This window comes from Bos indicus, chromosome 29 (genome assembly GCF_029378745.1).
Source record: "Bos indicus isolate NIAB-ARS_2022 breed Sahiwal x Tharparkar chromosome 29, NIAB-ARS_B.indTharparkar_mat_pri_1.0, whole genome shotgun sequence".
Classification (NCBI taxonomy): Eukaryota; Metazoa; Chordata; class Mammalia; order Artiodactyla; family Bovidae; genus Bos; species Bos indicus.
The window spans coordinates 17,389,029-17,410,771 of record NC_091788.1 but is presented as its reverse complement, the minus strand read 5'-3'; the positions used below and the strand labels follow the sequence as shown (position 1 = coordinate 17,410,771).

The 21,743-nt window shown below is 46.4% G+C and overlaps 1 protein-coding gene across 2 annotated transcripts in view; it reads right to left on the bottom strand.

Annotated features, from left to right (window-relative positions):
• Positions 1–21,743, bottom strand: part of TENM4 (teneurin transmembrane protein 4) — a 3,327,204-nt gene that overhangs the window by 324,205 nt on the left and 2,981,256 nt on the right. For both annotated transcript variants that reach the window (XM_070782510.1, XM_070782511.1), the window contains one exon: positions 697–906. In XM_070782510.1, the coding sequence (XP_070638611.1) occupies positions 697–906 (210 nt within the window). The remainder of the gene's footprint in view (positions 1–696; positions 907–21,743) is intronic.

The following is a 21,743-nucleotide window of genomic DNA, read 5'->3' as shown; positions in this document are numbered from 1 at the left end:
ACCTCTTGCACTGAGTCCTCCCATACCTCTTCTCCTTAAGAAAGTCAGGGCAGGATTTATAAGAGGAAGTTCCCTGCTCAGCCCAGTGGCTCTCTCTGCAGTCAGCTTTCAGCCTTGCAGCTGCCTGGGCTCCCAGGCCCGTCTCCAGGCAGCGTGAAACCTCAAGAACTTCCAAAAATGCCAGAAGCCTTTCTCTCGGCCTCCTCATGGTCAGTGGAGACACTACGAGACCGGTCTCTTAGGCAGGGTTGTGAGGAGGATGCAATAAAGCAACAAGTGCCAGTGGCTGGCACAATTCCTGGCACACAGCAAGCAGTCAATCGGTGCTATTTTTGACTTTTCATTTTCAGATTCTATCTTTGTCTCTCTGTCTTTGCCTGACTCAGGTTCTACCTGATTTTTTGTCTCCTAGTATCTGTCTGAGCATCTCTATTCTGCAGCTCTGTCTGCCCGACGTCTGTCACAGGGGTGGGAACAGCAGTCCCCCAACCGCGCAGTACCCAGCAGTGCAGCCTGGCAGGAGCGGGGCTTCCCCCGCCCATGGAGCCTGCCAGGTCCCCCCGAGAACCCCGCGCTCCCCATGCACCAGGCCCCTCCACCCCTGCAAGCAGCCCAAGCAGGCAGATTAACCAGCATCGCCAACGAAAGGGTAAAACAACACAAACCCACAGAAGTTAGGAAGAGAGAGGGACTTACCGTTTGCCGCGACCCCCAGGCTGGCGGAGCCACTTTTAACTAAGAATGAATTAGGGACAAACTCTTCCTCAGAGTCTGAGTCCGGGGTTGGCTGGGCCACACCGTTGCCTAGCAACCGCCTCTGGCTCTCATTGGCCGGAGGGGAGGGGGGCGGGGAGGGGGACTGCTCAATAGGGGTTGATGAAGCGGATGAACAATGCAAGGGAGCACCTGCGAACCACAGAGACAAACACAGACAGGAAAAAAAAAATAATGAAAATTGGTTTTGAGGCACACGGGGAGGGGGAGGGCGCAAAATAAAACACGCATCAACAGGGGGAGGGGGCTCCCAACACTGGGCGATCTACTGCACACGTGGCCCGGGGGCGGGGCTGATACCTCTGGCAAAGCGGGTGCAAACTCCTGAAGAGCTGGCCTCCTGCGCAGCTTGCCAAGAGCAAGACCCTCGGAAACACTTGGGAAGGCCTTCCTGCTTTGCCTGCTCTCTGAGAGAGGCCTGAAAACCTGAGGTCTAGTCCCGGGGGCGGGCTGTGTCTTCTATCACACAGCGGCCCCGCTCTGAGTTTCAGTGGCGTCTCTAATAAAATGAGCATCCACCCTGGGTGATCGCTGAGCCCCTGCGAAGAAGTTGGCCATTCTGTGATGTCAGCGAACTGAAATAATGTTCTTATTAGTCAGATTTTAATCCAGCATGCCTGGAACAGCCTCTAAGCCTCATAAAAGGTAGCGGGGAACTGGAAACAATGATCTAGTGCCCCCTTCACTGCTGGCATTCTAGGATTTCAACACACTTAAACTTTTCTAAGAATCTGACACTTTTAAGATTTTAAGTACGTTCTCTGCAAACTTATTGAGAGAGCAAGAACTCTTAACAGTCTTTTTCACTTGCGTGCCTCTCCAGACTCTAACATAGTACCTAGCACACAGTAGGCACTATATAAATGTTGGCTGAAGAGATGAATTCTAAGTGTTTCGCAGACTAGCGTTCTTAAATTCTAATATTTCAGAGGAAAATACTGTATACCTTTTACGACACTAGCATCCTGTGAGTTTGGAAACACTAAGTTTTGGGGCACTAAGTCAGGAGGCTTGCCTGCAGATTTCTAACATGTCAGGGTCCCACGATTCTAAAATGCCAGCTTTCTATCGTTTTGTGGAAACACTCCCAACTCTTCAGAAGCAGGGGGTGACGACTGGGGACAAGAGCTTTGGGGACAGGCAATTTGCTGTCCTACACGTGTCTGGCCTTTAGGCATGTGCAGTACATCATCTACAAGAGAGGGGACATACACACAGACATGTAGGGGTATACAGTACAAGGCAAAGCATTCACTGGACAGCCAGGCCTGCTGCTTCTCTCCCACCTTGACTCACAGAAGGTTTAAAACATAACCGGACCCATTCAGTGTTTCAGAGACCAAACACTTAGGAAACAAAACGCAGCCCAGACACATCATCACAAGATTTGGTAGAGCCCTGAGGAAGAGGTGGTATAGAGAGCTGCTGATTCTTCGTGGGGAGGGGCTGGGGGGTCTGTCTACCAAGAGAGGCTCACTCAGTTCAGTGACCGAATCCTGCAGGATTGTGCAGGTTCCATGATGCTCATGTCAACCCCTGAGCCCAACCACATGAGACATTTTATAGAGCTGCTGTGTATCCCACTTGGTTGGTTTGTATTAGAAACTCAGTAACAGCAACAGAGGCAGTAGGAATCCACAATCAAGGTCCAATCTCTGGGTAGCTTTTCCATCTGTGTTTTGGTTCACCTAAAAATTTGGGCTATGATTTACCTTCAGTTCAGTTGCTCAGTCGTGTCTGACTCTTTGCAACCCCATGGACTGATTTATCTTAAAATCGTCCAAATCAGGGTTTCCAATTTAGCCTAGGGAGACCCTTCCCTGACACCACTTACCACATAGCACTATAGGGATGATCATTTCTTTCTTTAAACTAACCTTTTAGTTCTGTTATCATATTTGCTCTGGTGTATTTGGAGTTATCTGTAGCTGTCTCCCATATAAAAGCATATGCACCCCCTTGGGATACAGTACTACCTTCTTGCAGCAGGCTTTGAAGTTCAACAGAATAGGAGTTTGTATCATGCCCTAGCCTCCTACTGACTATATGATCTTGGGTCAATGTGTTCCAGTTCCTCATTTGTAAGTTGGGAGCTCCTCCCCTTTAATAAAGTTATTGTAAGGACTAAAGATACTACATTCGAGCACACGGCATGCTCCAGCGAGCAGAATCCCAGGGTCAGTGCTTAACAAATGTTGACCAAACTGAATGAAACCACCCCATGAAGAATTCCATTCAAGATTTCCCTTCCCCTGCTGTCCCAGGATTGAAAAGATTTTGTCGGCCAGGCTGCATTAATTAAGCAAATATATATTCATTTCCTCATCTTTTATTAACCAAAGACATCTTCTAATCTCCAATCAGAGCTTCTGATGAGCTTGAGATAACCAGGACCAGACCATGCTGAGTTGTTAGAATTTCAGACAAAGGTTAAGAAACATGATCTGTTGTTCCAGGGTGCTTGTTACAGCCTCTTCCTGAGTAAATCTGTCAAGCTTTATGAAATAAACAGTTCCAGAACTAAGTAACTTGTTCCATCACAAACTTCAGAGATTCTGGGCTAAGAGCAGCACAGTCCCTCCCAGGCCTTATGCCTGTTTCTTCTCCCTTCCATGCAATCTCTAGGCCTCACCCCAGGCCTCTGGGGTTGCTCTGAATGTTCATACCTAACATTCAAGCACCTAACAAGGTGCCAGACCCTTAATAAGTGAAGTGAAAGTCGCTCAGTCATGTCCAACTCTTGGTGATCCCAGGGACAATACAGTCCATGGAATTCTCCAGGCCAGAATACTGGAGTGGATAGCCATTGCCTTCTCCAGGGGATCTTCCCAACTCAGGGATCAAACCCAGGTCTCCCATGCTGCAGGCGGATTCTTTACCAGGTGAGCCACTAGGGAAGCCCAGACCCTTAATAGGTGCACAATAACTCATGAGGTTTCCGTGATGTACAGAAACTACTGGAACTATGTCAATTTCCTCCCTCTCATTCATCAGCATCTCTTAATTTAAGTGGTCCCCAGGCAGGGGCATAAAACCATCTCCTGGATGCAAGAACATTCTAGAAGTAATTTTTATGTCACTCTTTCCTAATATCTATTTTGTAAATGTTTTATAATGTACATAATACATTCCTGCTTAAAACACATGTAATAAAATGCACTGCTGTCTCAATTTGGCATCCTTGGCAGCAGTGCAGGATTATATTAAAAGAAAGGGCTCTGGATCCTACATCTGAACTCTACTGTTCTACTTGCTAGTTCTGTAACAGTGACCTCGGTCAACTTACCCCACCTTTTGTGACTTGATCGCCTCATCTAAGTAATCATGATCGTGAAGTTGTTCAGTAGTGTCCTATTCTTTTCGACCCCATGGACTGTAGCCTACCAGGCTCCTCTGTCCATGGGATATTCCAGGCAATAGTACTGGAGTGGAAGTAATGGAGAGCAAAAAATAAAAAAAGAATAGCTACTTTACAGAGTCGCTCTGAGAATTAAAGGAGTTAAAACAAGTAATGTGTTGAGAATGGCATGTGTGTTAGTTGCTCAGTCTTGTCCGACTCTTTGCAACCCCATGGACTGTAGCCCACCTGGCTCCCCTGTCCATGGGATTCTCCAGGCAAGAATACTGGAGTGAGAATGGCATGGCAGCCAGTAAACACCCAATAAACTTTAGATGTCGGTATGCATAAACATGTATGTATAAAGTGAGGGGGGCTAACTTTATCTTTTCTTTATAAGAGCAGCATGTGAACGGAGAAGTATGGCGAGCACTGTTTCATTCCACAGACATTTCCTAAATGCCCCCTGAGCAGGTTAGAAGGTGAGGGGGGTACAGACTATGAGAGGCGTAGCCCCCAAGGAGCTGGTGGGAGGGCAGGGGGAGTGTCCCATGCAGCTCTCAGCACGGCAGGGGTGGGACCTGTCAGAGCAGACGACTCCAAGCAGTGCCTGGAGGATGTACGAGGGGGTGGGGAGCTCGCTTCAACTGGAGGCACCAAGGAAGGCTTTCTGGAGCCACAGAGGATTCCAGAGGGAAGAGATGAAGAGATGGGGGCTTGAGCATCCACGGCAGAGGGAGGAATATTCTGCCTCAGGTCCTTAGCCCCGACCTGGCCTCAAGCAACCTCCCTGGCATCACTCTGCCTCTCAAGTCTCGTAACTTCTCACTACATGTGCTGAGACTGGTTGACGTGCCCTGACTTCCACATACTCACCGACCCCTTTTCTGCCCAAGTTTGCAGATCTGCACAACTTCAGGGCACCACTGGCATAGAACTGATCTGAAGGGCACCCCCTGGAGCACAACTACAAAATTTTGCCTCTGAGGTTCTGTATATGCTGTTCCTTCTTCTTGAGTGTTTCCTTTCCTCTTCCCTTTTCTGCATCACTACCACCCTTGTGAGTCTCATTAGCCCCCAGTCAGCCTCTGGGCTTAATCTCAAGATCGCTACCCCCAGGAAGGCTTCCCAGATGCTCCAAACCTGGTTTTGGCATGCTTCCTGGGGGTTCCCTGCTGCAACACTTCCCATACTGTAGTGAGGACTTGTCTGTGGCCACCCCCTTGCCAGCCTGGCTTGTCCATTACTGTATTCTCCAGTGTCCAGCACAGTGTCTGGTACTTAGAAAGTACTACAAATATTTGCTAAATGAAGAAAGGATGGAGGGAAGGCAGAAGGGAAGAAGAGGACTTTGATTATGGCAGCAAAGGTCTATGTGAAGAGAGAAGTGGGAAATGAGTCTCTGAACAACAGGTTTAGGCCTTGAACACAAAGAAAGGGAAACCAGACCTTAGGTGGGGAGTCACGCGGGTTTTTAAAGCAAGAATGTGACAAGATTGGGACCGTACTTTAGAAGGATTTGATCTTGAGACTTCAGGCATCTGCTTCGGCACCCAGACTTCCTTTCTAATTGGCTCACAGCTCAGCTAGGATGTTGAAAGTCCATATGATCTGGGCTTGCATTTTAGGTGGGGCCCAGATGCATGTATGTGTAGGCAAATAAGGATGCCTGATACCACGGGCAGGACTAGGGAATTGGGGTTAGGGGTCGCCTTGCCATGTATCCTGATCATCGGCTGAAGGGAACCTGGTACTGCAGAATTTTCCACTGTGTCTCTGCTAAAATGAGATGGGGTGTCTGGAATACCTCACCTCAACAACAGGGGGCCACAGAAGGGTAGGGGGTGGCCATGCATGTCTCTGGAGAGAAGGTCTTTGAGCCTAGCTTGCACTTATAGTAGATAAAGGTGGAGAAAGGAAAAAACCAAAGCAACAAAGTGAGAGAAGGCAGACACCCTATGGTCGAGGGATGGGGGTGGGAACAAGCATTCACAGAGCTCCTCCTCTGGGAGGAGGATCTTTTTACAAGATCTTTTCTTCACAATAACTATGGATTGGAAAACCCATGCCCATTTTCAAGGTCAAGAAATGGAGGCTTACACAACTGAATGCATTTGTCTGTGGTCACAGGACCTGGGGGAGAACCCACAATGGCAATGCTCTGTCCACTGAGGGGGTGTGAAATACATTTATCAGCCCTGGTTTGGAGTCTGGAGGGGGAGATTCCTGTCCATCAACTGAAACACATCTAAAGTGGAAAGACTACAGGATTCCTGTTGAACAAACCAGGGACCAAAGTCCCAGTTCATAACTGGCTGTACAACCTTGGGTGAGTCACTTCACTTCTCTGAGTCTCCATTTTCTCCTTTGAAAAATGAAATCACAACATCCACAGCAAAGAGCTTTTGAGGGGAGGATGGTATCATGCTTGTAGGAAGTCCCAATGTGAGGGCTCAACCAACATGGATCCCTTTACCATCCCTCCAGTTGTAGGTCTTTGAGAGGAAGAACAGGCTGATTTTGGGGAATAAACAATGACAGATCTGCAAGCCTGCCAATGACACCTTTATCAATATGCATCGCTTACTGACGTCGTACAAGAGGAACGTGTTAGGCAGACAGCTGTGATATATGAAAGGAACACATGACAAGGGAGTCCTGAGCTCTACAGGAAGAGCAATTTCAATCCCTCACACTGTGTGTGTATTGATGGCAGCTTTCCTTAGCGTTTGAAATGTAACCTATAACTAGGGCAAGCTGGTGCTCAAGAAAGAGCCTCCGGCACTCTGCATTCTAAGTTGTCTTTGGAATACGCCGGGAGACTAAAGTGTGAAGGGCTAGCTGATGGACGCATTTATTACTCTGCCAAAGAAAGGACCATTAACAAAATGCACTTTTTTACACTTTTCTCAGCAGTCCTGAGAAATCCATCTAAACGCCCAAATGGAACCTTATTGATCTCCGTTAAACCCCATCTAGGCTCCGGTGGGGAAAGTCACAGTCTGCTCACATAGTGGGGAAGTGTGAGTCCTACAGTAGAACCAGAGCACACGCTGCTGCTCTGGGGGTGGGGAGGGTGGAGCACTCTCGTCCCTGGATTAGGCAGTTCCCTGGATCCGGGTAAGAGCTCCTGATAACCTTCTAAGCAGCAGCCCTGCGTTTTAGAAGCTTGTATATAAAATGTTTAGCATAGTGTCCAGTAAATAGCAATTACTCAATAAATGACACCCTGAAAAGACCAAAACAAAACCTTGACACCTAAACAAGTAGCTCATTTCAATGGAACCCTGAGCTGATGGATTCATCCTTCCTGTGGAGCCTGGCTGTGTTTCATCTCCTCAGTGTCCCTCCTGGAAATACTCTAGACCCTCCACTTAAAACCAAATGCAGGGACTTCCCTAGTGGTCCAGTGGCTAGGACTCCATGCTCCCAATGCAGTGGGCCCGGGTTCCATCCCCGGTCAGGGAACTAGATTCCTGCATGCTGCAACTAAAAAGATTCCACTGCAATGAAGACCAGCTGCAGCCAAATAACTAAATAAAACAACAAAAAACAAAACTCCAAACCGAATGCATTCATTCTCTCCTCATGAGCCAACCTCCTATCTATTTCCTCTTAACAAGGCAGCCAGTTGCTCCACTAAATAAGTAAAATCTTAGCCAGTGCTGAGCAGAGGATGGAGCATTAAGGAAAACTGGAATCTCCTTCTGATATGAAGCTCTGAGGTTGCTAGAGGACCAGGAACTCCATTGCAGTGACAGCATGCCCTGCTTCTGACAACAGTGAGTGTTCGTCACGTCTATTGATAAAACTGCTCAGCCTGCTCCACAGAGACCACAGCTGCTCATCTCTGTGGCCTGGCTCAGAGTCTCAGCTTAGAAAAGGTTTGCAGAACTGGTTACCATCGTTTTTTAAAATGGGTTGAAATCCAGTGTTGCCAAGCATTTCAAAGTGCTACAAATCTGAAGCCAGAGCACCAGAGGGACCTCTCGTTCTGGTTTGCCAGTGACAGCCTCAATGCACGTCTGTGATCCCACATCAGTCAATAATAGTGCCCTGCCTTTCCTCTAAAGATGTCCTGCTCTGGACAATCATGTGGCCACCCCATTTGAGGACAGTACTGATTCAGTTCCACATCAGATACAGTTTGCTGCAACAGACTAGAGGTCAAGAGGTCTGGGTGCAGGTCAACAGTGTGCTGTGGGATCATGGGCAGGACCTCTGACTTCTCTGGCACTCACATTCCCCCTTGGGGAGTTAGACCAGAACACCCTAAGTTTCCTCCGTAATCCAACATTCTACAAGACAGGAGTAACAGTAGTTCACTACCTCCATGGGTTATTCTGAGGGTTAAAGGAGGCTAGAAAAAGTGCTGGATAAAAATAATTTATAATGGAACGTTAGGTCCTTTCAGTATACTTAATGCTCATAAAACATTTATAGAATAAATACACTGGTATAAATGCATTCCTATACAAAAAATTGGCTGAAAAAATCTTTAGTGTTAGTTATCACTGATATCAGCTTTTCAAATATGCTTTTATAGCTTTAAAATTTTCTACAATGAGCACATGAAGTTATTTTTATACTTCTAAATATGATTTTTTCAAGCTACAGGAGAAAGTGAAATAACAAATGTGAAAAATCTGGCATCAAGTAGATGTTAAAATAGATATTGGCTTTAAATACAAACAAGATTTTATGCACTGATATTGGTAATATAATTTGATATAAATTGATTTTTAAAATGTGTAAACTTTTAATTGAGTAATTCCACTTCTAGGAATTTACTCAAGAACACAATTATGATTTTTGAAAAGATTTATTTATAAGGATAATCATCACAGCATTGTAATAGACAAAAGTGAAAATTTAAAAAAAATGTTAAAAAGGAAAAACATCCTGTAGGTTAAAAAGTGACATTATGTAAATTAAGGCACATCAATAGAATGTTAATATGCAGACATTATAAGCCATGTTTGTAAAGAATGTTTAAGGACATGGAAAAAATATTTTAAAAGCATGAGGCAAAACTGTATAAAAATAATTGTGACATTTGTTTACATATGTGTGTGTGAGTATGAATAATTAACAAAAATGTTAAGGCTTGTTACCTTAGGGCAGTAGAATTCCAAATAAATTTTTTTTTCTATATTTTTCTAATTCTTTCAAGGAACAAATGTGGTAATGCAATTTTTAAAAATTTTTTTTAAAGAGAAGAAAACACACAGAAAGGCAGCAAATACAACAGCTTCTGCTTTGGGTTCCTCCTGGGATGAGCTTGGCAGAACCACAGTCTCCAGGGTCCAAACTGCCTTCTTTTCCAGTGCATTGATTCTGTGGGTCTTACTCCCCAAGCTGGGCAGCTCCCACTAAGTCAGCTCTCCTCTCCTCGACAGTAGCTATTTTCAGAAGCAGGTCTGGGGCCATCTGTCTCTATGACTTATGCTGGGAAAATGGTCTCTGGAAAACAGGATGCAGTAAATTTCTCAGGCTCAGCTCATTTGATCTCCAGCTCTCCTCCTCACAGGTTTCTCAGGGTCATTTTTTTAAAAAGCATTCACCAGGAAAGGAACTCTGCGTTCACCTGTTCATCTGGGGAAGCTCAGTGCCTGGTGTACCTTCCACAGCAATACTGAGAAAAGAGTAGCTCGTGTCTCTCTGGTCTTCACATAGTCGACATTTTTGATATAGATATACTAAATGAGGACATTGATTGATTTTTCTTTTTTTGGTAATAACAGCTTTTTATGTTGCTTAGTTGCTAAGTCATGTTTGACTTTTTATTGATCCCGTGGACTGTAGCCCACCAGGCTCCTCTATCCATGAGATTTTTCCAGGCAAGAATATGGGAGTGGGTTGCCATTTCCTTCTCTGGGGGATCTTCCTGACCCAGGGATTGAACTCATGTCTCCTGCATTGGCAGGAGCTCTTTAAAAAAAAGAAAAAACAAAACACTGAGTTACCTAGGAAGCCCAGTAACAGCTTTATTAAGAGATAAATATATGCCATGAAAGTCACCAGATAATCATGATGGTGTGATCACTCACCTAGAGCCCGACATCCTGGAATGTGAAGCCAAGTGGGCCTTAGGAAGCATCACTACGAACAAAGCTAGTGGAGGTGATTGAATTCCCGTTGAGCTATTTCAAATCATGGAAGATGATGCTGTGAAAGTGCTGCCCTCATTATGCCAGCAAATTTGGAATACTCAACAGTGGCCACAGGACTGGAAAAGGTCAGTTTTCATTCCAATCCCAAAGAAAGGCAATGCCAAAGAATGCTCAAACTGCCACACAATTGCACTCATCTCACACGCTAGTAAAGTATTGCTCAAAATTCTCCAAGCCAGGCTTCAACAGTACATGAACCATGAACTTCCAGATGTTCAAACTGGATTTAGAAAAGGCAGAGGAACCAGAGATCAAATTACTAACATCCGTTGGATCATAGAAAAAGCAAGAGAGTTTCAGAAAAACATCTACCTCTGCTTTATTGACTATGCCATAGCCTTTGACTGTGTGGATCACAAATAAACTGTGGAGAATTCTTCAAGAGATGGGAATACCAGACCATCTGACCTGCCTCTTGAGAAATCTGTATGCAGGTCAGGAAGCAACAGTTAGAACCGGACATGGAACAACAGACTGGTTCCAAATGGGGAAAGGAGTACGTCAAGGCTGTACACTGTCACCCTGCTTATTTAACTTATATGCAGAGAACATCATGTGAAATGCTAGGCTGGATGAAGCACAAGCTGGAATCAAGATTGCCAGGAGAAATATCAATAACCTCAGATATGCAGATGACACCACGCTTATGGCAGAAAGTGAAGAACTAAAGAGCTTCTTAATGAAAGTGAAAGAGGAGAGTGAAAAGTTGACTTAAAACTCAACATTCAAAAAACTAAGATCACGGCATCTGGTTCCATCACTTCATGGCAAATAGATGGGGAAACAATGGAAATAGTGACTTTATTTTTTTGGGCTCCAAAATCACTGCAGATGGTGACTGCAGCCATGAAATTAAAAGACGCTTGTTCCTTGGAAGAAAAGCTATGAGCAACCTAGATAGCATATTATAAAGCAGAGACGTTATTTTGCCAACAAAGGTCCATCCAGTCAAAGCTATGATTTTTCCAGTAGTCATGTATGAATGTGAAAGTTGGACTATGAAGAAAGCTGAGCACTGAAGAATTGATGCTTTTGAACTGTGGTGTTGGAGAAGACTCTTGAGAGTCCCTTGGACTGCAAGGAGATCCAACCAGTCTATTCTAAAGGAGATCAGTCCTGAATATTCATTGGAAGGACTGATGCTGAAGCTGAAACTCTGATACTTTGGCCATGTGATGTGAAGAGCTGACTCATTTGAAAAGATCCTGATGGTGGGAAAGATTGAAGGTGGGAGGACAAGGAGCCAACAGAGGACAAGATGGAATCACTGACTCAATGGACATGAGTTTGAGTAGCCTCCAGGATTTGGTGATGGACAGGGAAGTTTGGCATGCTGCAGTCCATGGAGTCACAAAGAGTCGGGCACTACTGAGCGACTAAACTGAACTGATGTAAGTCACCCACATAAAGTTTATTCTTCAATGGCTTGTAGTATACTCACAGAGTAGTGTGACCATCACCACAATAAACTTGAGAATATTTTCATCACTCCAAAAGGAAACCACACAGTCATTTCACAGTCATTCCCCATTTCCTTCCAACACTCTGTAGCTCTGGACAGTCACTAATCTACTTCTCTATAGATAATCCACATCTCTACAGATTTGCCCATTCTGGACATTTCATATAAATGGAATCATAGGATATGTGCTCTTTTGTGATTATCTTCTTCTACTGAATATATTTCCAAGGTTAACCCATGTTGTAACACAGATCAAGATTCCATTCCATTTTATTGCTGAATGACATTGCACAGTACAGAAGTACCATATTTTATTTATCCATTCATCTGTTGGAAATGTGGGTTGTTTCTACTTTCTGGCTCTTCCAAATGATGCTGCTACAAACATGTATATACAAGTTTTTGTGTGGACATGTTTCCATTTCTCTTGGGTAGACACCAGGGAGTGGAATTGCTGGATTGTAGGGTAACTGTGTTCAATCTTTTGAGGAACTGCTGGGATGTTTTCCAAAGTAGCTGTGCCATTTTGTATTCCCATCAGCGGTGTTAGAGGGTTCCAACTTCTCCATATCTTTGCCAACACTTGTTATTGTCTGACTTTTGATGACAGCCATTCCAGTAGGTGTGAAGCAGTATCTCATGGTGGTTTTTGAGTTGCATTTCCTAATGGCTAACGGTGTTGAGCTTCTTCTCATGTGCTTATTGGCCATTTGAATATCTTTGAAGAAATATCTATTCAGATCATTTGCCCGCTTGAAAACTGAGTTACTTGAGTTTCCTGTTATTGAGAGGCAGGCATGGATTCTTTCATCAAACACTATTTTGTGCTTACCCTGTGCCAGGCACTGTTGTAAGCATTGCTGACGGGCAAGGAAGACAAAATCTTGCCCTCAGAAGCCTACCTTCTAGTGGAGGAGAAAAACCAATAAACAAGTAATTGAACCTGGACTGGCTATCTATTTCACATATGATAATATTGTAAAGTAATTAGCCTCCAATTTAAAAAAAAAAAAAGGTAAGCAAATTGCTATGCAGAACAAGATCAGGAGATGATAAACGCTATAAAGAAAAGTTTACTACAATAAGAGGTTAGGAGTGATGGCATGAATGAATGTGTTGTTTTAAGTAAGGTGATCAGGGGAGGCCTCTCTGAGGAGGTGGCATTTGAGCAGAGACCTGAAGTAAGTAAAGGAAGAGCTTTCTAGCCAGAGTGCTTGCACCCAGCAACTGCAAAGTCCAAGCCCAGAAGCAAGTTCGTCTGAGAGAGATCAAGGAAGCTAGTTTAGCTGGAGGAGTGTAAGGAGGAGAGAGCGGGAAATGAACCTTGAGAGGCGGCCAGGGGCCAGGTTACAGATGTGCATGTTGTAAACCAAAGGCCACCATGCCCACGTGTTCTTAGTGAGTTCCTTGAGGGAAGGGACTGGTTTTGCTTACCCCTCTATGTTCACAGCCCACACAATGATCTCATATACAGTGGGTACCCACTACATATTGGAATCTATTTTAACTTACTGAGCTACTAATAAAAACAATGTCTACACGTGAACAGTGTTTACAGTTTACAGAAAAATTTCGCATCCATGATCTTATTTGATTCTTACTATATCCAAGTGTGGATGTGAGAGTTGGACCATAAAGAAAGCTGAGTGCCTAAGAATTGATGGTTTTGAACTGTGGTGTTGGAGAAGACTACTGAGAGTCCCTTGGACAGCAAGGAGATCCAACCAGTCCATCCTAAAGGAAATTAACCCTGACTATTCATTGGAAGGTCTGATGCTGAAGCTGAAGCTCCAATACTTTGGCCACCTGATGAGAAGAGGTGACTCACTGGAAAAGATCCTGATGCTGGAAAAGATTGAAGGCAGGAGGAGAAGGGGATGATAGAAGATGAGATGATTGGATGGCATCACCAACTCAATGGACATGAATTTGAAAAAACTCCAGGAGATGGTGAAGGAGAGGAAAGCCTGGCATGCTGCAGTCCATGGGGGTATAAAGTGTTAGACATAACTTAGTAAATGAACAACAATCCAGGCCTCTGGAGGCTCGAATCAGCCTGGCAGAGAGAAGCCCCCTTCTGTGGCATGCAGGGGAGAGGGAGGGCACCAGGCAGGCTGGATTATCTCTGTCTGTCAAAATCTGTGGGCAAAACATGACCAAGGAGCCACTGAAATTTATGGCAGGCCTTGAACAACCTACAGTCACAGAACACTCTGCTCAACAGGAAACCTTCAGTTTGCATTTCTGCACAGAGATTTGATTAAGAAAGTGCTTCTCAACAGCTGTTCCCAAAGCCACTGCGTTTTAAAAATATATACACACACACACACACACATCTACATATACACCATACATAGAGACGTAATATATAGCACCCTCTGCCCAATTCAATTTACACAGCTGCAAAATTCCAGGCCCTGAGACACAGGAAGAGCACAACTTGATTGCCAAGCCCCACCTCTGGTCAGACATTACAGGGAGGTGGAGGTATTAGGTCAAGAGGAAAGAGGCAGGAAACGGAGCTGAGGATGGAAGAGGGCCAGGCTGCTGGAAGGAGGGGAGGGCACTAACTGGGCACCGACTGTGTGTGCAGCACCATGGAAGCTTTATATACATCATATCACTGAAACCTCACACCTCCATGAAGGCAGTAGGCTCTCTCCAGCAGACAGATGCAGAATTTGAGGCTTAAAGAGAGCCTGTTCGGGGTCACTCAGCTGTCGGGTGCAAGGCTGGGTTCTGGACCTTGTTTTGTTGGGCTGGAAAGCCCATACCTGTGCCACGAAAATCATCTGAGTAAGAGTGATAAACAAGAACATGTGCTTTTAAATTCACGTCTACTCCCCTGATCTCGCACCAGCCATGGGAACAGGACAATCTGTTTAAAGAAGTTAAACAATATGCTCAAAACCCCAGAGCTGGGGAGAGTGGATCTGGCCTTCCAGCCCAGGCCACCTGAGCCCACGGCCAGAGTTCTTCCTAGAAAATCACTCTTTTAGAGTCTTATAGTGGGCAGGGGGGTGGGTCAAGGATCCGTGTAATCAAGGAACTGGGCAAATATTAACTAGGAAAAAACAAAGCTCCCTAAAAAATAAAGCCAGAATTGCATAGTTACTGTTTGTGTCGCTTTCTGAGTATTCGTTAATATTTCAACAAAAGGTTTTTAAAAAATACCAGAAAGCCCTGCAGTGTGAATGTATGGATACAGTGAGGAATTTTCCTTAAATAGTTTCCCGCATAAATGCCCTGATTCTAAACAGCTTTTCTCGAGCCTGCTCACTGTGCCAAAGCCTCCTTCCCATTAGGCTTCCAGAGAGCTTGTTGAAACATTTTTTTGGGGGGGAAAGCATGTATGTAGTTTAGAGCCAAGCTTTCCAGAGATCCCTCTAGCCCCACTCCAGGGAATCATGCAAAACCCCGGAAAGCTTCCAGGGGAGACAGCGCACAAGAAGAGAGATGGCTGCCGGAGCCTGCCCCCCAGGAACCAGGTCTCCCTCAGACTGAGTGGCCCCAGAGGAAGGCTCTCAAAGCCAGGGGCCCTTTAGGAGGTTTTAGGCAACAACTGGGAGAAAAACAGGGCTGTTTTTAATCCCAAACTCTACTCTGTACAGAAAGGAGCCTTTGGCATCGGAAGGGAAGGGAAAAGAATGAACCGAATGTCATCTGTGCGAGCACTTTACACGCTTTTCCGACATAACCTTCACAGAAGCGTCACTCCATCCCTCCCCAAATCACAGAAGCCCCCCATCCCACATCAGGCTCTCTGCTAGGAGCTGGGGACACCCTGATAAATAAAATCATGTGACATGCTTGCCTGTATTAATTTAGTTTCCAAGGCTATTGGAACCGGGTGCCACAAACTGAGTAACTTGAAACGAAAGCAACGTACAGCCTCACAGTTCGAGAGGCTACAAGTCCCAAATCCAGGTGCTGGCAGAGCCACGCTCCCCTGAAGCCTGAAGGAGGACCATTCTCTGCCACGTGCTAGCTTCTGGTGGTTGCTGGCAACCTCTGGCTTGACTTGCTGCTGGATCACGCCAACCTCTGCCTTTGAGGTCACACAACCTTCCCCCTCCTCCTGTCTCTGTCTTCATGAGGCCGTCTTCTTAGGAGGAAGGTCATATTGGGTTAGGAGCCACCCCTCCTCCAGGTTGATCTCATCTTGACTAATTATCTATTTTCATTCAGGGTCACATTATGGGGTACTGGGGGCTAGGGCTTGAACTTATCTTTTTTTTGGGAGGGTGAGGTGCAATTCAGCCCATAACACTGTCCTTTTGGAGCTTATATACTACAGAAGCTCCCCTTCTGAAGACGAACATAGGAGGCACAGAGAGGTTGAGAGACCTCCTCAGGATCTACAGGTCGTAAATCACAAATCTAGAGCCGATTTCAGAGCCGGTATTCCAGCTGGCATACCGTCTTGCCAGCATGGGGCTTTCTCGGCCGGTGGTCATTTATATCAAATGCATATATCATCCTACCTAGTCCTTTGGCAACTCTATGGGCAGGTACTATTGTTCCCACTTCACTGACAAAGAAAATGAGCTCCAGAAAGACTGGAGTCACTCCATTCTCAGGAGAAGGAGCAGGACTGAACCCAAGCAGGTAGACTTTACACTCAGGCTTCGCCTGCAGCCTTGGGGTGGGGAACTGGACACCAGAATGGAGCCAGAAATCAACACAACTAGCTATCGGCAAGTCTTATCTCCAAAACTGCCCCGGAGAGGACAGTCACCCTGATGGAGGGCACTGGATTGGAAAAGAAACAAAGATGTTGGCTCGTTTTGTTTCTTTTAACCAAAAAGGCTCATCTGGAGAGGGACGACTTTGTATTTTGAAAGCTGAAGACATTCAGCATCTTGAGCCCATGAGTTCAGATCTCACACTACTCCCTTGAGGAACAGAGGCTGAGCGCTGCTGGCAAATGGGATTTCTTGCTTCCTGGAGGGGAGGGCGCTGGGTGACGCTTGATCTTCTCAGGGGTTTCTTGGGCAGAGCCAGAGAAGCAGCGTCCCCATGGCTTCGTGCAGGCACACGTGGACTGCATTTGCCTCGGATGTCATGGGGTTTGGGAAATGAGAGGAGAGAGAGGTGCCTGTGGGGAAAGGCACTGGGGATGTTCCTACATGCCAAGTGCAGTGTTGTGGTGAGGCTGGGGGATGGGTTCTGTGTGATCTGTCACAGGTCCCTGGGCTATCAGAGGAGGCGAGCGCCACCTTCTTGGGGGAGAAGGCCAAGCATCCTTGTGAAGTGTCCTGCCAACTAGTCCTGCCCACTCAGTGCTCAGCAGGCCCACAGGAGATCCAACCAGCATCCCTATGGAGCTGGGGAGGAGAATCAGATTGGGTTCTACCCGCCTTTGAGGAGTTCCGCTGTGATGGCTGAGCAAACCCTGAATGGGCAATTACCCCACAGTGCTAGGAGCCTGGGGACACAAAGCGCAGGCCCTTAATTACTGGAGCCTCGGGGGACGGTGGCACTTTGCTGCAGGAAGTGATGTTTAAGCAGGAGCTTACAGGTGAACCAGGAGTTGCCCAGACGAAGGCGGCACTGTAGGGGGTGCTTGTGTATGGTGTGCATGTGCGGCTGCTTTCCGTGTCCCCGGCAGAGAGAAGGCATGTGCAGAGGCCTGAAATTAAGTAATGATGAGTATTAACTTGGGGTATGTCTGTGCTTCCTGGGTGGCTTAGTGGTAAAGAACCTGACTTTCAGTGCAGGAGATGCAAGAGATGTAGGTTCAATCCCTCGGTTGAGAAGATGCCCTGGAGATGGGAATGGCAACCCACTTTAGTATTCTTGCCTAGGAAATCCTAAGGACAGAAGAGCCTGTCAGGCTACGGTCCATGGGGTTGCAAAGAATTGGACACCACTAAGCATGCACGCGTGCACACACACACACACACACACACACACACATACACGTCTGGAGTAGAGGTGGGGAGGTGGCAGAGAGTAATGAGAGAGAGAGTGAGTGAGCGAGAGCGACAGAGAGCTTCAGGTGCTAAAAAGCTCCTGGTGGTATCCAGGGCCAGCTCCCATACCGTGGGCTCTCGATCCACCAGTGGTTAGCAACTGGGCCACCTGAATTAAGTCACCCAACTGCTCTGGGTCTCTAGCTGAAAATTTCCAGGGTTACACAGGTCACTTTCTAAGCTCTCATAGAGCCCCAATGAGCCTCTTGATGAAGGTGAAAGAGGAGAGTGAAAAAGCTGGCTTAAAACTCAATATTCAAAAAACTAAGATCATGGCATCCAGTCCCATCACTTCATGGCAAAGAGATGGGGAAACAATGGAAACAGTGACAGACTTCATTTTCTTGGGCTCCAAAATCACTGCAGATGGTGACTGTAGTCATGAAATTAAAAGACGCTTGCTCCTTGGAAGAAAAGCTATGACCAACTTAGCTTATTAAAAAGCAGAGACGTGACTTTGCCAACAAAGCTACATACAGGCAAAGCTATGGTTTTCCACTAGTCATCTACTGATGTGAGAGCTGGACCATAAAGAAGGCTGACCCACCAAAGAATTGATGCTTTTGAACTGTGGTATTGGAGAAGGCTCTTGAGAGCCCTTTGGACTGCAAGGAGAACAAACCAGCCAATCCTAAAGGAAATCAACTCTGAATATTCACTGGGAGGGCTGATGCTGAAGCTGAAGCTCCAATATTTTGGTCACCTGATGTGAAGAACCAACTCATGAGAAAAGACACTGATGCTGGGAAAGATTGAAGACAGGAAGAGAATGGGAAGACAGAGGATGAGATGGCTGGATGCCATCACCGACTCAATGGACATGAGTCTGAGCAAGCTCTGGGAGATGGTGAAGGGCAGGTGAGCCGGGCGTGCTGCAGTCCAGGGGGTCGACCGAGCAACTAACAACAACTACACAAACTAGCCAAGCTGACTTACACTGCTCCACTTAATCCTCATATCTGCTCTCCAAGTTTCTCTTTATTACTCCCATTTAGCAGAGGGGAGCAGAGAAGTTCAAAAAAGGTTAAGTGACTACATTCTGTAAGTCTATGATTTTCTGAAAGAAACTGCCCTCAGGCTTTCTGTCTTGAAAAACATAGTCTTTTGCTCTCAGAGGAATTTTATGTAGGAGCGAGAAGGAAGACTTGCTAATAACAACAAGGATAACAACAGCTACCATTGATTGGGAATCTTCTCTTTGCCAAATATTGTATCAAGCCATGTATAGACATGCATCCATTTTAATCTTCACAGCAAAATCTTGCCCTCAACAGAGATGAGGAAACTTCGACTTACAGGGATCAATCCAGTCGGCCAAGGTCACGTGGCTGAATAGGAATGGGAGAGTCAGGAGATGGCCCCAGGTGGCTGACTTTAACTGCAGTCTGAGCTCCTCATCACTTCTCTGTGAAGCTTAAAAGGAAGTACAGTCTTCTAGCCCAACTTGTGGGATTATACATGAGGGAACTGGGGCCTGGAGAGTTGAACAGAATGAACCCAAGGTCTGTAATAAGGCAGCAACAGAGGCGGTTTTGTGCCACAGACATCACTGATAGTAACAGCTTAACGCAGAGATCAAGAAATGGACTCAAGCCAACTGCCAGAGTTTGAGTCCTGGTTCCGCCCCTTATGAGCAGTAGAAGCCTGAGCGTGCTAAGTTCCCTGAGCCTCAGTTTCTTTCTCTGTAGAACAGGGATGATGATATACCTTCCTCACAGGGTTTTTGTGGGGGATTAAAGAGTCAGGTCATCAAAGCACCTGGCACAGCAGAAGCTCTCTATCAGTGTTTGCTGCTGTCACTGACTGACCGCCTGCTCTGTGCTTGATGCACTTGACTTTAATTCTCACAGTATTGTAGAGAGGGGTTACCATCCCTGTGGTTCAGATGGGGGAACAAGTCTAGAGAAAGTTACTAACATGCCTGACATGATGCAGTGTGGGAGCCGTAGAAGCTGGGTTGGAAGTTACACCTGTCTGATGCCCAAGTCCATGTCATTTCCCATAACAATCCCACCCCCCCACACCAGGCATCCGGCCTTGCAGACAGCATTGAGATCCATCACCTCACCACTGTGAAGTGTCAGTTTATTTTCAAATGCTGATAAGTCTTATATCTCCATCAGAGTTGTGTACGTGTGTGTGTGTGAGAGATTTCCATGAACAAGAAATAATGGTTTGATGAACACAAGCAGAATGGATGGTTGCATTCAAGTACCATCTATTATCCTATGGTACTTGATATTGGTATGGTATTTGACATGGTACTTGATATACATCATTATCCGATGATGCAATTAAAATTATTCAAGGATAATAACAATCTATCCTGTGCGCCAAGTCTTCTAGGGTTCAGAAGACCCTTTCACACCCATTATCTCACTGCATCCCCTAACAGCCTTGGAGAAGGGGAGCAGAGTTAACTGTATCATTTTCCATTTATAGCAGCCACTCTGGATTGTTTACCAACATCAGAGGCCCTTATTAACAGAACCCTGACTTCGTTCAGCTATCCATGCCTCTGTGACGTGTCAGGTCACAGATCCTGATGTTGTAAATTACGATAGTCCTGTTCCTCAGGGGGGAATGTGAACCACCATCCAATCAGGTGTGAGGAGAGGTTGTGGGGTTCCCCAGACACTGTGCCATCTGCTGCAAGCCTTGACTTCCTTTCAGAGGGTCCTCCCGCTGCCAGTCCAGTTTGGGCAGGAGTCATCAAGCTTTAAGGAGATAAGCTGGGCACTGCTCCTCGAGCCCTCCTCACACCCCCACTGGCCCTGCTGCCTTGGGGGTGCTTTTACATCCCCTGGGGACCTGCCTCTCCTGGCTGCCAGTTTCCCTCCCAGCTGCAACGCCCAACAATCCAGCCAGGCCTGGCTAATGCACTTCCCTCAGAGGGGCTTATCCAAAGGCCAATAGATGGCTCTGCATGTCAGATATTATTTCCTGATGCCCAGCGGAGGCATCCCAGGCCCTGCATCACCCACTGGTATTGTCTCTGCTTCTCCTGCTCTTTGGAACCTCTGCTAATGCCACACGTCATTGGCTCAACTGCCCTCTGTGCTTCTGCTTTGCTTCTTTACCTTTGCTGTCTGCTCAACAACACATTGCTGATGCCGACTGTGTGCCAGGCCCTGCCCCAGGCCCTGGGTACGCAGATGGACGGCACAGCTCTGCCCCTGGGGAGTTCACAGTCTAACTGGGGATACTGATGAGCGACGTGTATGTGCGGATACCTGGGGCCTCCGGAAGGCAAGGAGAGGCCTTGTTTGAAGACTGGCAGACAGGAGGTATTCCACTCATAGAGTGTTTATCGACCCAAGAGATGTATCAGAATAAAAGGCAAGCCCTGCTCAGCCCCTGGATTTGGCCCATCTCTGTCCCAGGTAATTTCTGATCTTTGTGGGGGTGATGGGTTGAGGGGAGTGGGGGGTAGGGTAGGATGAAGTAGGTGAGGGGAATAGGGTGGTGGGATCAGGCACTGGGTGGTGGGAGTTGGGGAGTGGAAGCTGGGGAGTCAGTGGGTGGCAGGTTAGGACACGGAGTCAGAAGCCCTGGCTTTGAGCCCCAGCCTGTGACTTTCTTGGATGTTGAGCAAAACTGCCAGCCTAAGCAGAACCTCATTTTCTCAGTTATGCAATAGGAGACCTCAGGGAATGTTCTAGAAGAAGTGGCTGGTCATCCAACTATCAGGGACATGGGGAGGGGATCCCAGCCATGGGAAGAAGAAGGGGAGTGGGCCAGGACGGGTCTCCAGGCCCTCCTGCCACTGGATTCTTTGCACTGCTCTGAGGCTCAGATTTCTCATCTGGAAGACAAGGGGGTGAGGCTTGGGGATGAGACAGACAAGTTCAGCCCCATCTGTGCCTCTTGCTTTGTGATCTCTAATAAGCTACTTCATATCTCTGAGCCTTAGTGTCCTCAAGTGCAAAATGGGGATTTGCAACATCTGCCTTGTTATATTGGTGTAAGGCTTAGAATATTATAAACGAAGCCTGGCACGGTATTTGGCACAGGGTAAATAT